Source organism: Onychostoma macrolepis, chromosome 06 (assembly GCF_012432095.1).
Source record: "Onychostoma macrolepis isolate SWU-2019 chromosome 06, ASM1243209v1, whole genome shotgun sequence".
Classification (NCBI taxonomy): domain Eukaryota; kingdom Metazoa; phylum Chordata; class Actinopteri; order Cypriniformes; family Cyprinidae; genus Onychostoma; species Onychostoma macrolepis.
The window spans coordinates 4,244,477-4,258,130 of NC_081160.1; the positions used below are offsets into that span (position 1 = coordinate 4,244,477).

At 35.2% G+C, this 13,654-nt stretch overlaps 1 protein-coding gene across 2 annotated transcripts in view; it reads left to right on the plus strand.

Moving 5' to 3' along the window:
• Positions 1 to 13,654, plus strand: part of nbeal1 (neurobeachin-like 1) — a 61,763-nt gene that overhangs the window by 16,704 nt on the left and 31,405 nt on the right. Inside the window, exons 7-15 of one of the 2 annotated variants that reach the window (XM_058778393.1) lie at positions 1,373 to 1,455; positions 1,882 to 1,967; positions 3,025 to 3,367; positions 3,449 to 3,555; positions 5,245 to 5,328; positions 9,393 to 9,476; positions 10,871 to 10,969; positions 11,789 to 12,363; positions 13,453 to 13,585. In XM_058778393.1, coding sequence (XP_058634376.1) covers positions 1,373 to 1,455; positions 1,882 to 1,967; positions 3,025 to 3,367; positions 3,449 to 3,555; positions 5,245 to 5,328; positions 9,393 to 9,476; positions 10,871 to 10,969; positions 11,789 to 12,363; positions 13,453 to 13,585 — 1,594 coding nt within the window. The remainder of the gene's footprint in view (positions 1 to 1,372; positions 1,456 to 1,881; positions 1,968 to 3,024; positions 3,368 to 3,448; positions 3,556 to 5,244; positions 5,329 to 9,392; positions 9,477 to 10,870; positions 10,970 to 11,788; positions 12,364 to 13,452; positions 13,586 to 13,654) is intronic. The other variant, XM_058778394.1, reaches the window with a different exon arrangement.

Below are 13,654 nucleotides of genomic sequence, written 5' to 3' on the forward strand. Positions count from 1 at the left end.
ACCCAATTGTCTAACGGGTAACATTTCTCGCATGCAAAAAATGCATTGCATGTAAACATCACACCTGTCAAATGCTAGTCATGCTTCAGTAAGGGGACAACTCGGCCTCATTTGTTAATCTCTTTGTACGAGCACGTACTAATCCAGACGTTTCCTCGAGCACACTGAATAGGGCATTCTTGGGCTGCTAATCTGTACAATAAACCGCTGTTGTTTGGAGAGCTGCTCTGTTTAAAATAGTGCTGCAGAGTCAAAGTTAAATCAAAACCATTTACTGAAAAAGTAAATCATTTACTTTCTTAATAAATACTCCTGGTCTTCTTGTGTATGATTCGTCAGTGCATGTTATTTTAAAGAAAAAATGTTTGTTTTCATAATCTTTTATCAAAAAGATAAATCTTTTATCACGTTTTAACTTTTTACCTCTGAAATAACTTCACTGAGAAATAAAATGCATTGTCTGCAGTGAAATGCTTTGTAAATGTTGCTTTAGTATTCGACACCACAATAAAGACCGGCCAGTGGAGAATCTGTATGTGAAGGTTTATGTTACAAGTTATGGTATAGGTGTTGATGACCCAAAGCATCAAACCAGTGCAGTTCCCTGTTATTGAGTAGCATGAGCCTTACAGATACACACTGTCACATGAGGTGAATGCATATACACTAAAAAACACAGCTCTGCTTGACCAGTAAACACGTCTTGTTCTACAAGTTCTGTGAAGAGCTGTTCATCGTTCCAGTCAGTGTGTGTGTGCTCCAAAGGTTATTTAAGGGCAGGTAACATGGCTGGAGAAAATAACCTGGGCTTGTGACACAAATGCCACTGAAAATAATAACATATTGGGGAAAAAAGGCTCCTCGGTAGATTTGTTTTTCAATGTTATCTAATACTTCATATTTTTAATTATTTAAATTAATATATTATGATTAATACATTCACTGCTTATTTATTTATTTATTTATTTATGTTTATTTATTTCCCCAGCTGGAGGGATTGATGCAAATAATTAATTCATTAAAAAATTACACAATTAAAATTAATGTTTTTAAAATGAAAACAATCAAACTAAAAGACTTAAAAATAAATAAAAGCCAAAAAAAAATTGATTAAATGTTTTAGTTGTTTTCCTGCATTCCATGTGACCATTACCTGACATCAGAGAACTGAGAACATGCAAATGTGTTGTTAAATTATTGAAATATTGACTTAAAATCTTGGGGAGTACTTTAAGTAAACATATTAGGTCAAATGGGTTTGACTGACAAGAAGGTTTGGGAATCCCTGCTCTATGGTGTGATCCAGGATTGTGAGATATTGTATTGAAGTGGGAGTAATGGGTCTGTTTGTGTGGTTTGTTTGCTCTTGCAGACAGCAGCTCAGTTCAGTGGAGAGAAGCAGACAGAAGTTTAAAGCCGCACCGCTCACTGTAGAGTTTGTGCCCTTCTTCTACCGTAAGTTTCTCTCTGTCTGGATGAACCCTGTGGGGCATGTGGCGTGTTTATTTACCGATCAAATCTGCTGTTTATCATTTGGCCTTCAGCGATGGCACATAACCAGCGCTCTCTAAACAAAGCAGCCTCAGTGTTCCTGTGGTTAGAAACTCACACCGCTTATCTGTGTGTTAATCGTTGAAGCCAGAGACATGAAGTGTCACTCTGTTTCTGAGTGTACCTGTGTGTTAATGCTGTCAATATTTTACTTTCTGTTGCCTGAGGCTATAGCACTGAGGAGCTGATGAGAAATAATGAAACTAATGAAAAAACCAGTGAAGAGTTACAGGAAGAATGCAAGAAAATAATTCAGCATGTTTTTGTTGCCATGTTATTTGCATAAAAAAAACAGACACCTCTTCATTCATTTGTGTGTGTGTGTTTCAGAATGTTTTCAGGAAAGTGAGCACCTGAAGGACAGTCTTAAATGTTGCCTTTTGCACCTGTTTGGAGCTGTTGTTGCGGGTGGACAGGTGAGATCACGCCGCAGCAGCGGAAGAATAGTGCTGAAGTTTTAGATAAAATGGTGATTTAGATAAAATGTTAACTGGTGAAATTACATTTCCACCAATCACAATTCAGAATGCAAAATGCAATGTAGTATGAAAATAATACACGTACAAAAAATGCAATTCTGTATGCAAATAATATCAAGAAAGAAGACCAGTTACAATATAGTATGCAATTAAATATACAAAAGACCAAATGCAATTCTGTATGCAAATAATATCAAGAAAGAGGACCAATCGCAATTTAGTATGCAAATAAATCCGTATGACAACCAATTGCAATTCAGTATAAAAATAATTGCAAGAAAGAAGACAAGTCACAATTTAGTGTACAAATATATGCATAAAAGAAGACCACTTGCAGTTTGGTATGCAAATAACTGCAAGAAAGAAGTCCAGATGCAATATAATATGCAAATAAATAAACAAAAGAAGACCAATTGCAATTCAGCATGCAAATAATTGCAAAAAACAAGACCAGTCACATTAAGTATGCAAATAAATGCAAGAGTGAAGACCAAATATGCAAATATGTCATTGATGCCATGACTGTCACATGCTAAACATTTATGTAAATCATTTGAAATCTTAGTTTTGTAAAAATATATATGTGTATATGTGTGTACATGTATATATGTATATGTTTTTTTTATATAATAATCAATATTAGCACACAGAAGTATTTTATTTGTTTTTAATTGTTTGTCAATGTAGACATGCTTATGTCTTTTCTGTGACACATCTCTGTTTTTTCGGTTTGTTTCACAGCATGAACATACATTTTTAAGTAACAGATTTTCTATAAACTTTTTAAGTAAAATAATGTCTGTAAACTACTACTTTCTGATTCATTTAGATCCATTTTAGCTTTTTTTGAAACGGTGTAAGCAGCCCACTAAAATGATCTATGAATATTTGAATAGAATCTGTATTTTTAGTGGTTCAGGTTCAAGAAGATGTGTTTCCTTGTTGTCTGTTTCTCTTTTACTCTGTCTATTCACGTCGTCTTCTCTCTCAACAGCGTAATGCCCTGCTGGCCATCTCTCCGGCCACGATGGAGGTGCTGCTGGGAGTGTTGGGTGCCGGCGAGTGTCTGAGCGGAGATGGAGATGGAGAGGACTGGGACAGCGAGGCTCCTGACAGGAAGGCGCTGTTGACGCTGGGCTGTTTGCGGGAGGTGGTGCACCGGCTCCTGGCCAGCAGCTCAGATCAGAGACAGGTGGAGATCAGCTCAGTGCTGGAGAGCTACTTCAAACTGCTCAACTCGGACCCCGCCGCCACAGCGCAGGTCAAAGGTCGCCCGTCGCCGCCCCGCTCTAGGCACTGGGAGAGTCGATTTGTGGCGTTACAGGTGAACATGCTTGGTGAGTAGATCTGTCACTCGTGTCGTGTTCGCTAATCTTGACCTCTTCTCTGTTCTGAATCCTGTTCTCCGTTTCACTCAGAAACCATTCAGGACATGTTTGAGTGCAGCGACCGCCCCGTTCTGCAGGCCATCTTCCTCAACAGTAACTGCTTTGAGCATCTGACCCGACTCCTGCAGAACAGTAAGGTGAGCTCCTCTACAGACGCTACATTTCCTGACCATCATGCATTTGGGTTTATTCAGTTCTGAGTCAATAATAGAGCTCAACAATGACTTTGTCAGGTCCCTTTGTTTTGGCAGCGTTCATAGAAATTTTCCCTTCAGAAAAATCTTCAAAGAAAGTCTTCTAAGCCTCTCAGAGATGAATCAATATTTGATTCAAAGCAAAAAAAAAAAAAAGCATTTGAAAAGATTTTATGTCTCTTTTGAGGGAATGAATGCACTACTCTTCCCATAACCCATAGTGAATACTTTAAGAAGACACAAAAAACTGAAATAATCATGTATTTTCTTATCAGACAACACCACTGCTGTCTTTTATGCTGGAATTTAAAAAAGGAAATTAATACTTTTATTCAGCAAAGATGCATTAAATTGATCAAAAGGGACAGTAAAGACATTTATAATGTTACAAAAGATTTCTGTTTCAAATAATGGTGTTCTTTTTTAACTTTTTATTAATCAGAGAATCCTGAAATAATCCATTGGATCCACGGAAATATGAAGCAGCACAACTATTTTTAATATTGATAATAATCAGAAATGTTTCTTGAGCAGCAAATCAGCATATTAGAATGATTTCTGAAGGATCATGTGACACTGAAGACTGGAGTAATGATGCTGGAAATTCAGCTTTGATCACAGGAATAAATTATATTTTAAAATATATTCAAATAGAAAATAGTTATTTTAAATAGTAATAATATTTCACAGTGTTACTGTTTTAACTGTATTTTTGATCAAATAAATGCAGCTTTGGTGAGCATAAGAGACTCTTTCAAAAGCATAAAATGATCTTACTGACCCCAACCTTTTGAACGATAGATTATTTTGCCTTCATTAGCCTGTAAAACAAGATATGATATAATTATTTATTATCCTTATAAATATTCAATTATCTAATCCTAAACAGTGAAGTCATATTTGGGTGCAAATTAGTTCCCTAAAGGCACATACTAATATTCAGCAGTTAATTGTGATTCTTTAATAATGTAATCAAATGACGTTGACTTCTACCGATTTTGACAGCCTTAAAATCATGGTAGGTCTCTTATGAAAGATTGTTATCTCTGAAAGAAGTGCAGATTTTTAATTGGATTCTTCCAAAACCCAACAGTTGAGCTCTATGGACACTCTGACTTTTACAGGATGTTAATGACCTATTGCCTTATACATTGTAGTGTTTGACAGGAATATCTATGTTTGTTTTAGATCCTGTCAGAATCTAAAAACTCGTTTATTGTCATTTAACTGACAGTGTGTTCAGTTGCAGGATTTTCCTTGTGCGTTTATGCACGACAGAATTTATTTTGCCAGTCAGTTTCTTGTGCAAATATTTACAATCCTTTTTTTTATCTTTGCCTTAAAGAACAGTATGTTTTGTGATTATTTGTGTGTTTCAGATTATCTGTTTCTTTACAACTTATGTTGCTATTAAAACTGTCTCACTGTGCTTATATAGTTATCACCTTACAGCATGTACACGTATCAGAACTGCAGCACTGCCTTCTATCCATGCATGTTTCTGTCCTTTAGTGACAGAACACCTAGGCACTTAGGGTCATGACCTTTGACCTCCTACCTTTTAACCGTAACCCTTTGCACTTTCCTCTCATCTGCCCGTCTGTGCTTGCTGCGGTCGGCTCCGTCCGGCAGCTGGTTAACGCTAGGTGCACAGCTGCAGACAAGGACCAGAAAGATTTAACCAACAGGTTACTGACAGGAGAGAGTGAGATTCAGGTACCGCCCACCTGTGCCTGTCGCTCCCGCTCACCACGCCCCCACCCCCCGCCGCCCTTCATGACCACTCCAGGACAAGATCACAATGTCTGTCTCTATCTCACTCTCTCTCTCTCTCTCTCTCTCTCTCTCTCTCTCTCTACCTGAGCAGGGTCACTATGAGTCACATAAGAACCAAAGGGGTGGGTCATATATCGCAGATGAAATTGTATTTTTTTAATAATTAACTGATAACAATATCTACAGTGAACCAATATAATGTAAATAAAAATTTATTTGTAAAGACAAATTTATACAAAATATATAATAGCCATACTAATACATACATTTAAATTTTAAATAATATTTATCATAAGTAATAATAATATTTATTGATATAAATAATAAAAAATGTAATGTCATATAATGTGTAAATTATATTATTAACAATCCAATTTAATAAAAGGAAATTACATGTATATGAAATGTACTGTTTTTGTTTACATATGTTTGTGTACTGTGCACATTTATTATGTGTATATATATAAATACACACACATACGGCATATATTTAGAAAATATTTACATGTATTTACATGTATATATTTATATTCATATAATTTATATAAATATATTTAAAATATAAACCTAACATATGTATATGTGTGTATTTATATATACATAATAAATATACACATTACACACATTACGTAAGCAAAAATGTTTATTTTGGATGCTATTAATCGCGATTAATCATTTGACAGCACTAATATATATATAAATTTACCGATATTTTCCCGATATTTAAGCATTTTACCATAATCGGATATCGGTTTTATATTATCGGATTCACCGATAAATGGCACCATCTTGCGGGAGTTTTGAGAATTGCGCACAGGATCGCCATTGCAGCGCGTCTGAGGGAAGACCGCAACAACAGCGTGCACAGATACTTGATTTGCTGTAGTTAGAGATCTTTATTTAACATTACAGCCATAAATGCACAAATTAGATGTATTGCATAAATGCCTGATATGTAGGCCTAGTTTATGCAGAAAGAAATGGAGACGAACTCACAGAGTCACATAAGATAATCTGTCAGTCTGTCCCAATAAAGACATAACTTCGCCTGAATTAAATAATATGCAGCCATGAAAGAGCGCATGTTGGAAATAAAAGCGCTGAATTTAATTCTCTCTCTGTTGTCTATGTGCTCATTATTAGGCTCTTTTATATTGCTGTGCACGCAGCTGGTTGATGCTCAGGAAATGCTCCAGCACGGCCACCCCATGTAACTTTTAAGAAGATTCACTTGTTTAAAACACCCTAAATTAACCATTATTTCACTAATAATCATCTAAATAAATACAACTCTATGGAAATTAATTATTTATTATCTCCGTGATCGATCGCAGTTTGAGTAGGCTATAGTTCCGTGTAAATGCATAAACCACGCTGTCAGCAGGCATTTCATAATCTAGATTCTAGAATGACAAAAACATTATTAATAATTCTGATGTAACATGCCAGTTGAGAAATGCAATAATATTCCAAAGAATGTTATTCAGTGAATTAACATTATCCAGTGAATTATTCTTCACTCTTTAGCCTATTAAACAGCTTATAAACCTACTAAAACTGTAGTTTAAAATGAAGTTGATATGACTCCTGTCCTTTATTTTCTCCATTTGAAAACATTAGACATTCTACATTTATTTTGCTTATTGTTAATATGAGTGGTACTGCTGATGCTTTTTATAAATAAAATGTTTTTTATTGTTGTAATATGAAGATTAAATTTAACATGAAAGACTGCTAATTCTCAAAACATTTTTTTTTAAGATGACTGAAAGGAGGAAAAACCAAAGTGAAGTATGGACTTGCTTCACTCAGTCATTTATTTACTTTATAAATCGGATTATTGGGCACATAAACATGCAAATAATTTGTATCGTTATACAAAAATCAATATCGGTCGATCATTAAAAATAACGTGGCTCTGAATTAACTTCTTTTGTGGACGCATTCTTCACACAACAACGTGCAGAAACACAGCAACTAAACTCTAAAAATTCACAGTGTTTTATTATAATGGTGTTCTCATTATAATGTTATGTGTATATGACAGTCCCAGTCATAGTTATTAATATTCTGCATTTTTGTTTGTCCTGCTCGCTCTGCGCGCTGAAGAGATAATCACCGTAGTACTACAATAAAGTGTTTTACTACAGCACAACTCAAACAAATGCATCTTATACGAGATATATATAAACCGGCCAAAATGTTTTGAAATCACTTGTACCCTACCTGATGCATCGAAAAAAAATCCAGTGTTTCACGCTGCCTGTGTCAGTTTGAGTCGTGTTAAAGATTTAAATCCCTGCCGTCAAGATGCTCCTCTGTCGGTCACGGATTATGGAAAGTCAAACTTAAATCTATAGGGGTGGTTGGATTTATTCACGCACGTTAAAATATTTATTTAAAGCTTCTTTATTTTCAGATTCTTATTTACAGCATTATCATAATAGGCTTTATATTAGAAAACCGGTAGTTCTATGTGAAATCAGACATTTGAGCACCCCATATAGCCAAAATGGCACGATCATAACACCTCAGCGAATATTCGACTGTGAGATTGGGAGTCGAATCAGGCTCCTTCTATCGAAGCATCGAATTGTCGACTATTCGGGGTCACCCCTAATGTATACACGCAATAATATATAATGAACACTCATTTTATAATATATATTTAGATAATGATGAATATATTATAAAGTACAAATATAACAAATAATAAAACAAAAAATGCAATTTAATGTTGGAAAATAACATACATGAATTTGCTGAAATTAAATGTAATTTTCATTTTTGAAATTACACATAATATTACAAGATATACTTAAAAATAGAGTATATTAAATGTTTCTTAACATGTTTTCTGTTTGTCAATCAACCAACTGAATATGGATATTGGCATATGCTGATATTCTCGTTATAGTCTAATTTTGGCTAAAATATTGGCCTATCACTAGTTTCACATTTAAATGAACTTTTTCAGTGTTTTTTAGATAAATGTTCCATAACATTTATATTGACATATTGACCACGATCTTTAACAATATATAATAAATGTAATATTTAAAATGGTACATTTTTGCTTATATTACCCACTGATACTTCTGACAACACAGAGTGTCATATCCTAATAAAGTGACACCATAAGTGACCAGCCCTGTTTCATAAGCAATTCAGCGCTTCCTTGTTGCAGAGGCAGATAAAATATCAGTCCATTTCTTCATTTAAAATGCTGTGAATTTAGAAGCTTGTAATGGAGTGGTCTAAAGTTTATTTACTCAGTCATGCTTTCAATAATCATCTCATTTTATATATTTTGCTTTGCTTGTTTCCTCCGTTGCCCCTTCGCCTGTCCTCTGGTGGTTTGGTCACAGGGTTGGAATGCTGTGACGTCAGCATTCTTGAGATTATCGGCCTGTAGCGGTGTACTTGACGCTGTATAGAAGTACCTCCTTGATTTCATGTCTTATTCTGTTTATTGCTGCTCAGTGTTCGTCACTCTCCAGCCAGCCTTTGTCGTATTCTTAAACCTAATGAACTAGCCAATTGCAATGGCAGATTGAACATCATGTGATTTTTGCAATCAGCCAATCAGGAGTCTCATGACACGGCGTGGCTGGACAGATTTTCTGGGTTGTGGAGGGAATATGTTGTCAGTGTGTATATAAAGTGTGTGTATTGGTTGGTGTTGGTGTTGGGGAGTTTATAGTTTCAGATCTGAGCACTGATGGTCTGATATTTAGTCTATATCAGAGACTCAGAACTCAAACAATTTCACAAAGATAATCAGCATTTTTAAATTTTCACCCACAACGTCTGATTCTATTCCTGCCTGTTCATGTTAGCATGCTTCTGTTGTAGCATTTTTGCCATTCGTCATGCCTTTTCACTCATCATTTGCATGGCAAAGTGAACAGATAGGGCAGGAATGGAACAGGCCTCGTGCTGAACTGAGTCTTCAGCCATTGACTGGATCTCTTGATTGATTGACTTTGTTTTCCTCCAATCAGGTGTTCCAAGGGAGGCTTGACTCTCTTGCCGTCGCAACGATCAAAACTCTCACGACAGTGATGCACAAGTCGCCTGCTGCAAAGGTTTGTTATCATCAAGTGATCCATCGTTACACTTTGTGTACAGGATTCCTATCTGGAGTGGACCTAAAGTCAAGTTTTATTATGGGATTCTTACATAAAAAAGAAACGTATACATTACCATTCAAAAGTTCACTACATTTTTTTATGTTTTAGTCTGTTATTAATGCTAGCCAAGGCTGCATTGATTAAAATACGATAAAAATAGTAATATTGTCAAATGTTACAGTTTAAAATAACTGTTTTCTATTGTAATATATCTTAAAATGTAATTTATTTCTGTGATGCATGAATTTTCAGCATCATTACTCCAGTATTCAGGGTCACATGATCTTTCAGAAATCATTCTAATATGTTGATTTGCTGCTCAAGAAACATTTCTTATTATTATCAATGTTGAAAACAATTGTTCTGATAAATGTGTTGTGAAATCTTGATACATTTAATTCAGGATTCTTTGATGAATAAAAAATGTTGGTAACACTTTACAATAAGGTGTCATTTGTTAACATTAGTTAATGTATTAACTAACATGAACAAACAATGAACAATGCATGTATTACACTATTTATTAATCTTTGTTAATGTTAGTTAATGAAAATACAGTTGTTCATAGTTTATTCATGTTAGTTCACAGTGCATTAACTAATGTTAACAAACACAACTTATGATTTTAATAATGCATTAGTAAATGCTGAAATTAACATTAACTAAGATTAATAAATGCTGTAGAAGTATTGTTCATTCTTAGTTCGTGTTTACTAATGTTGTTAACTAATGTTAACTAATGAACCTTATTGTAAAGTGTTACCAAAATGTTCCTATGTAACATTATACATTTTTTACTGTCAATTTAATGCATCCTTGTTGAATAAAAGTATTAATTTCTTTCAAAAAATAATTAAAATCTTACTGCTCCCAAACTTTTGAACGGTAGTGATGCTTCTCATCAGACTGTTATAATTAGCAGTAGAACAAAATGGACCTTTAGGAAATGATTTCCATTGGAAAATATGGAAATATGAGAGAATTTTAAAATCATTTTTAGGCCTGGAAAAATCATTAAAAATTCATGTAGTATATATTTTTTTCTGTTATAGATAAAAGATTAATAACCAGTAGGATCTTTATTTGATCCTATTAGGATTCTTTCTGATTGGTTCTAAATTATGACAGAAATGGTGTAGAAAACTTTTGCTTTTTCACTCAGAAATCACAAATAATTTTATTGAATTAAATGTGACATTTTGGAGTAGAAAGACTGACATTGAATTTTCTTGTAAAACATACTCCAGTTATTTTTGCTAATTATTTTAGTACATTATGACAAGGGATAGAGCTCTTGAACTAGTCATTGAACTATTTATAGTAAATAAAACAGCCTCGTTCCCATGTAGGAAGTGTTTAAGGAGCGGATTGGCTACACTCACCTGTATGAGGTGTTGGTGTCACTGGGTCAACCGTCCAGACACCTGCTGAAGGAACTCATGAACATGGTGAGTTGAACACTTCCTGTTTCCTGTGAGTCAGTCACATCATGTTATCTTCCCCATTTTTTTTTCTCATCAAGTTAACGCCCCTTTTTTTCTATATCGCTTTGTACAATACAGATTAAAAAACAGTAAAATAACAATCACATGATGCAAAGTTCATCAAATATGCATGGAAGCCCATTTTCCGCCACCTGAATAAAAATTTTTAAAATGTAATTGCGACTTTTTATTCGTTTTTTATCAGTTATTCTCCGAATTGTGAGATATAAACTTGCAATTCTGAGAACTTTTTTTTTTCTCTTTAGAACTGGACTTTATAATTGTAATTGCAACTTTTTTTTTTCTCAGAATTACGCGATACAAACTCACAATTGTGAGGGAAAAAAAGTCAGAATTGCATGATATGAACTCAAATTGCACAATTGTACAATTCTAAAAAAAAAAAAAAATCAGAATTGTGAGTTTATATGACACAATTCTAAGATGTAAGTTTGCAATTGTGAGAAAAAAAGTCGCAATTACCTTTTTTTTATAGTTTATTCAGTGGTGGAAACGGCCTTCCATAAATATGAGACCAATTCAAATTCTGCTCTAAAAAAGTGTCGTTACTCATCTCAAGTCAGTTAAATGTTCATTCAGTTGAATTCAATAACTGTTGATGTTTGAGTCAGCTATAAAGAAGACAGTCAGGATGCTTATACTTGGTATTCACATCTGTCGCGAGTGACCTGACTACCTTTAAATTCTCCCTAAGTGGGCAGCTCACTACGTTTGGAACGGCGCCGTCTCGCTTTCTCTCTTTTCATCACTGTCTTCCTGCAGGCTGTTGAAGGAGAGCATTCGTCCGTGGGTCTCCTGGGCATCAGTAACGTGGACCCTCTCCTGCTCCTGATCCAGTGGCTTCCAGAGCTGGACTCTGCCGAGCTGCAGATCTTCACTGCCGACTGGCTCCGGCGCATCTGCGGTCTGAACCGCCGCACGCGAGCCACCTGCGTCAACTCCTGCATGACAGCCAGAGTGCTTTCGGCTCTGGAGAGACACGAGCGGCTGCACCGGGCCTGTGCCGAGAGTCTGGTGGGCCTGCTGGGATCTTTAGGCAGCCAGTCGCTGAGTTCCTCTGAGCTCCAGTATCTGCTGAGACTCCTGCGTCAGGACGAGCCGGGCCGCGCTCACCCGTATGTGGGACCGGTGCTGCGGGCGCTCCTGGGGATGGTGCGCAAGCAGGGCCTGGAGAGCGCCATGCAGTACTTTGATCTGTCGCCGCCCATGGCTGGCATCGCTGTGCCGACCATCCTCCGTTGGCCAGGCTCCGCCTTCAGCTTCTTTGCTTGGCTGTCATTGGACCAAGATCAGCTGGGCCCACCCAGTAAAGGAGAGAAGAGGAAGCAGCTGTATAGGTGAGAATGGAAATAAAAGAGATTGGTGTGATGGTGGTTTTTGCTGGGAAAGGAAGAAGGAAAAATTCTTATTTTCAATCTTTTATTCAATTTTTTCAGTATGTATTTTAATACACTACCATTCATTATATACACCACCGCAAGTTTTTTATACTGTTTGTGAACAAAGTGTCTTGTGCTCACTAAGGCTATATTTATTCATAATTTGTTTTTATTTGAAATACAGTAAAAACAGTAATATTATGAAATATTATTACAATTTGAAGTACCTGTTTTCTTAGTGAATAGAATTTTCAGCATCATTACTCCAGTCTTCAGGGTCGCATGATCCTTCAGAAATCGTTCTAATATGCTGATTTGCTGCTGAAAAACCATAATTATTTTCAGTATTTAAAGGTTTGAAAACGTTATGAAAAACTTTTTTTGTGTGTGTGTGGAAACCATAATACATATAAATACAATATTTAATTAATAGAAAGTTTAAATATTTGTTAATATTAAATAGAAATATTGTGTCCTTACTGTAAAAAATATAATGTAATATAATGTATTGTAGCCTTTCTGAATAAAACTATAATTTTACTGGCCCCAGAATTTTGAATGGTAGTGTTTTAGCACCAAGATATGTCCATTCATTCATTCATTCATTCATTCATTCATTTTCACTTTTTTTTTTTTTTAATACTTGAAGTAATTTAAGTAAAAATTGCATATAATCATTACAAATATTTTGTAAATATTTGAGATATCGTATTATATCAAACTATAATACCCTGTAAAAAATAGGGGTGAATATTTAAAAGGACAAGTTCCTGTGTTTTATGTGCACTATTTTTTTTTATTTATTCATTTGTTTGTGTATTTGTCACATTGTGTATTTGGCTGTTGCATTGCATCATGCTGTTTTTTTTCTTAGCTTCTTGTGTTTTATGGTTTTAGTTTTTTTTTGTTTTTTTTTTGTTACGTAGTGAATCAGGTTAAAATTTGCAGTCTCGAGTGTGTGTGTGCCTCCTAAATATAGTATTTAATAATTTTTTTACTATGATAGCTATGAGGACTGGTTTATTGTTTTGTGTGTTTTTTGTATAGTTTTTTCACCCCAGGCGGCACCGGGTTCGAGGCCTTTATCAGTTCAGCCGGAGTGCTTGTGGTTGCTGTGTGCACTAAGAAAGAATACGTCACTGTCATGCTGCCTGACTACTGCTTCTGTGATTCTCTCTGGGTGAGTCACATAACCAAAGAAGTGTTTGTACTTGTACTTGTATTTATATACCATGGATGAATTGATGTC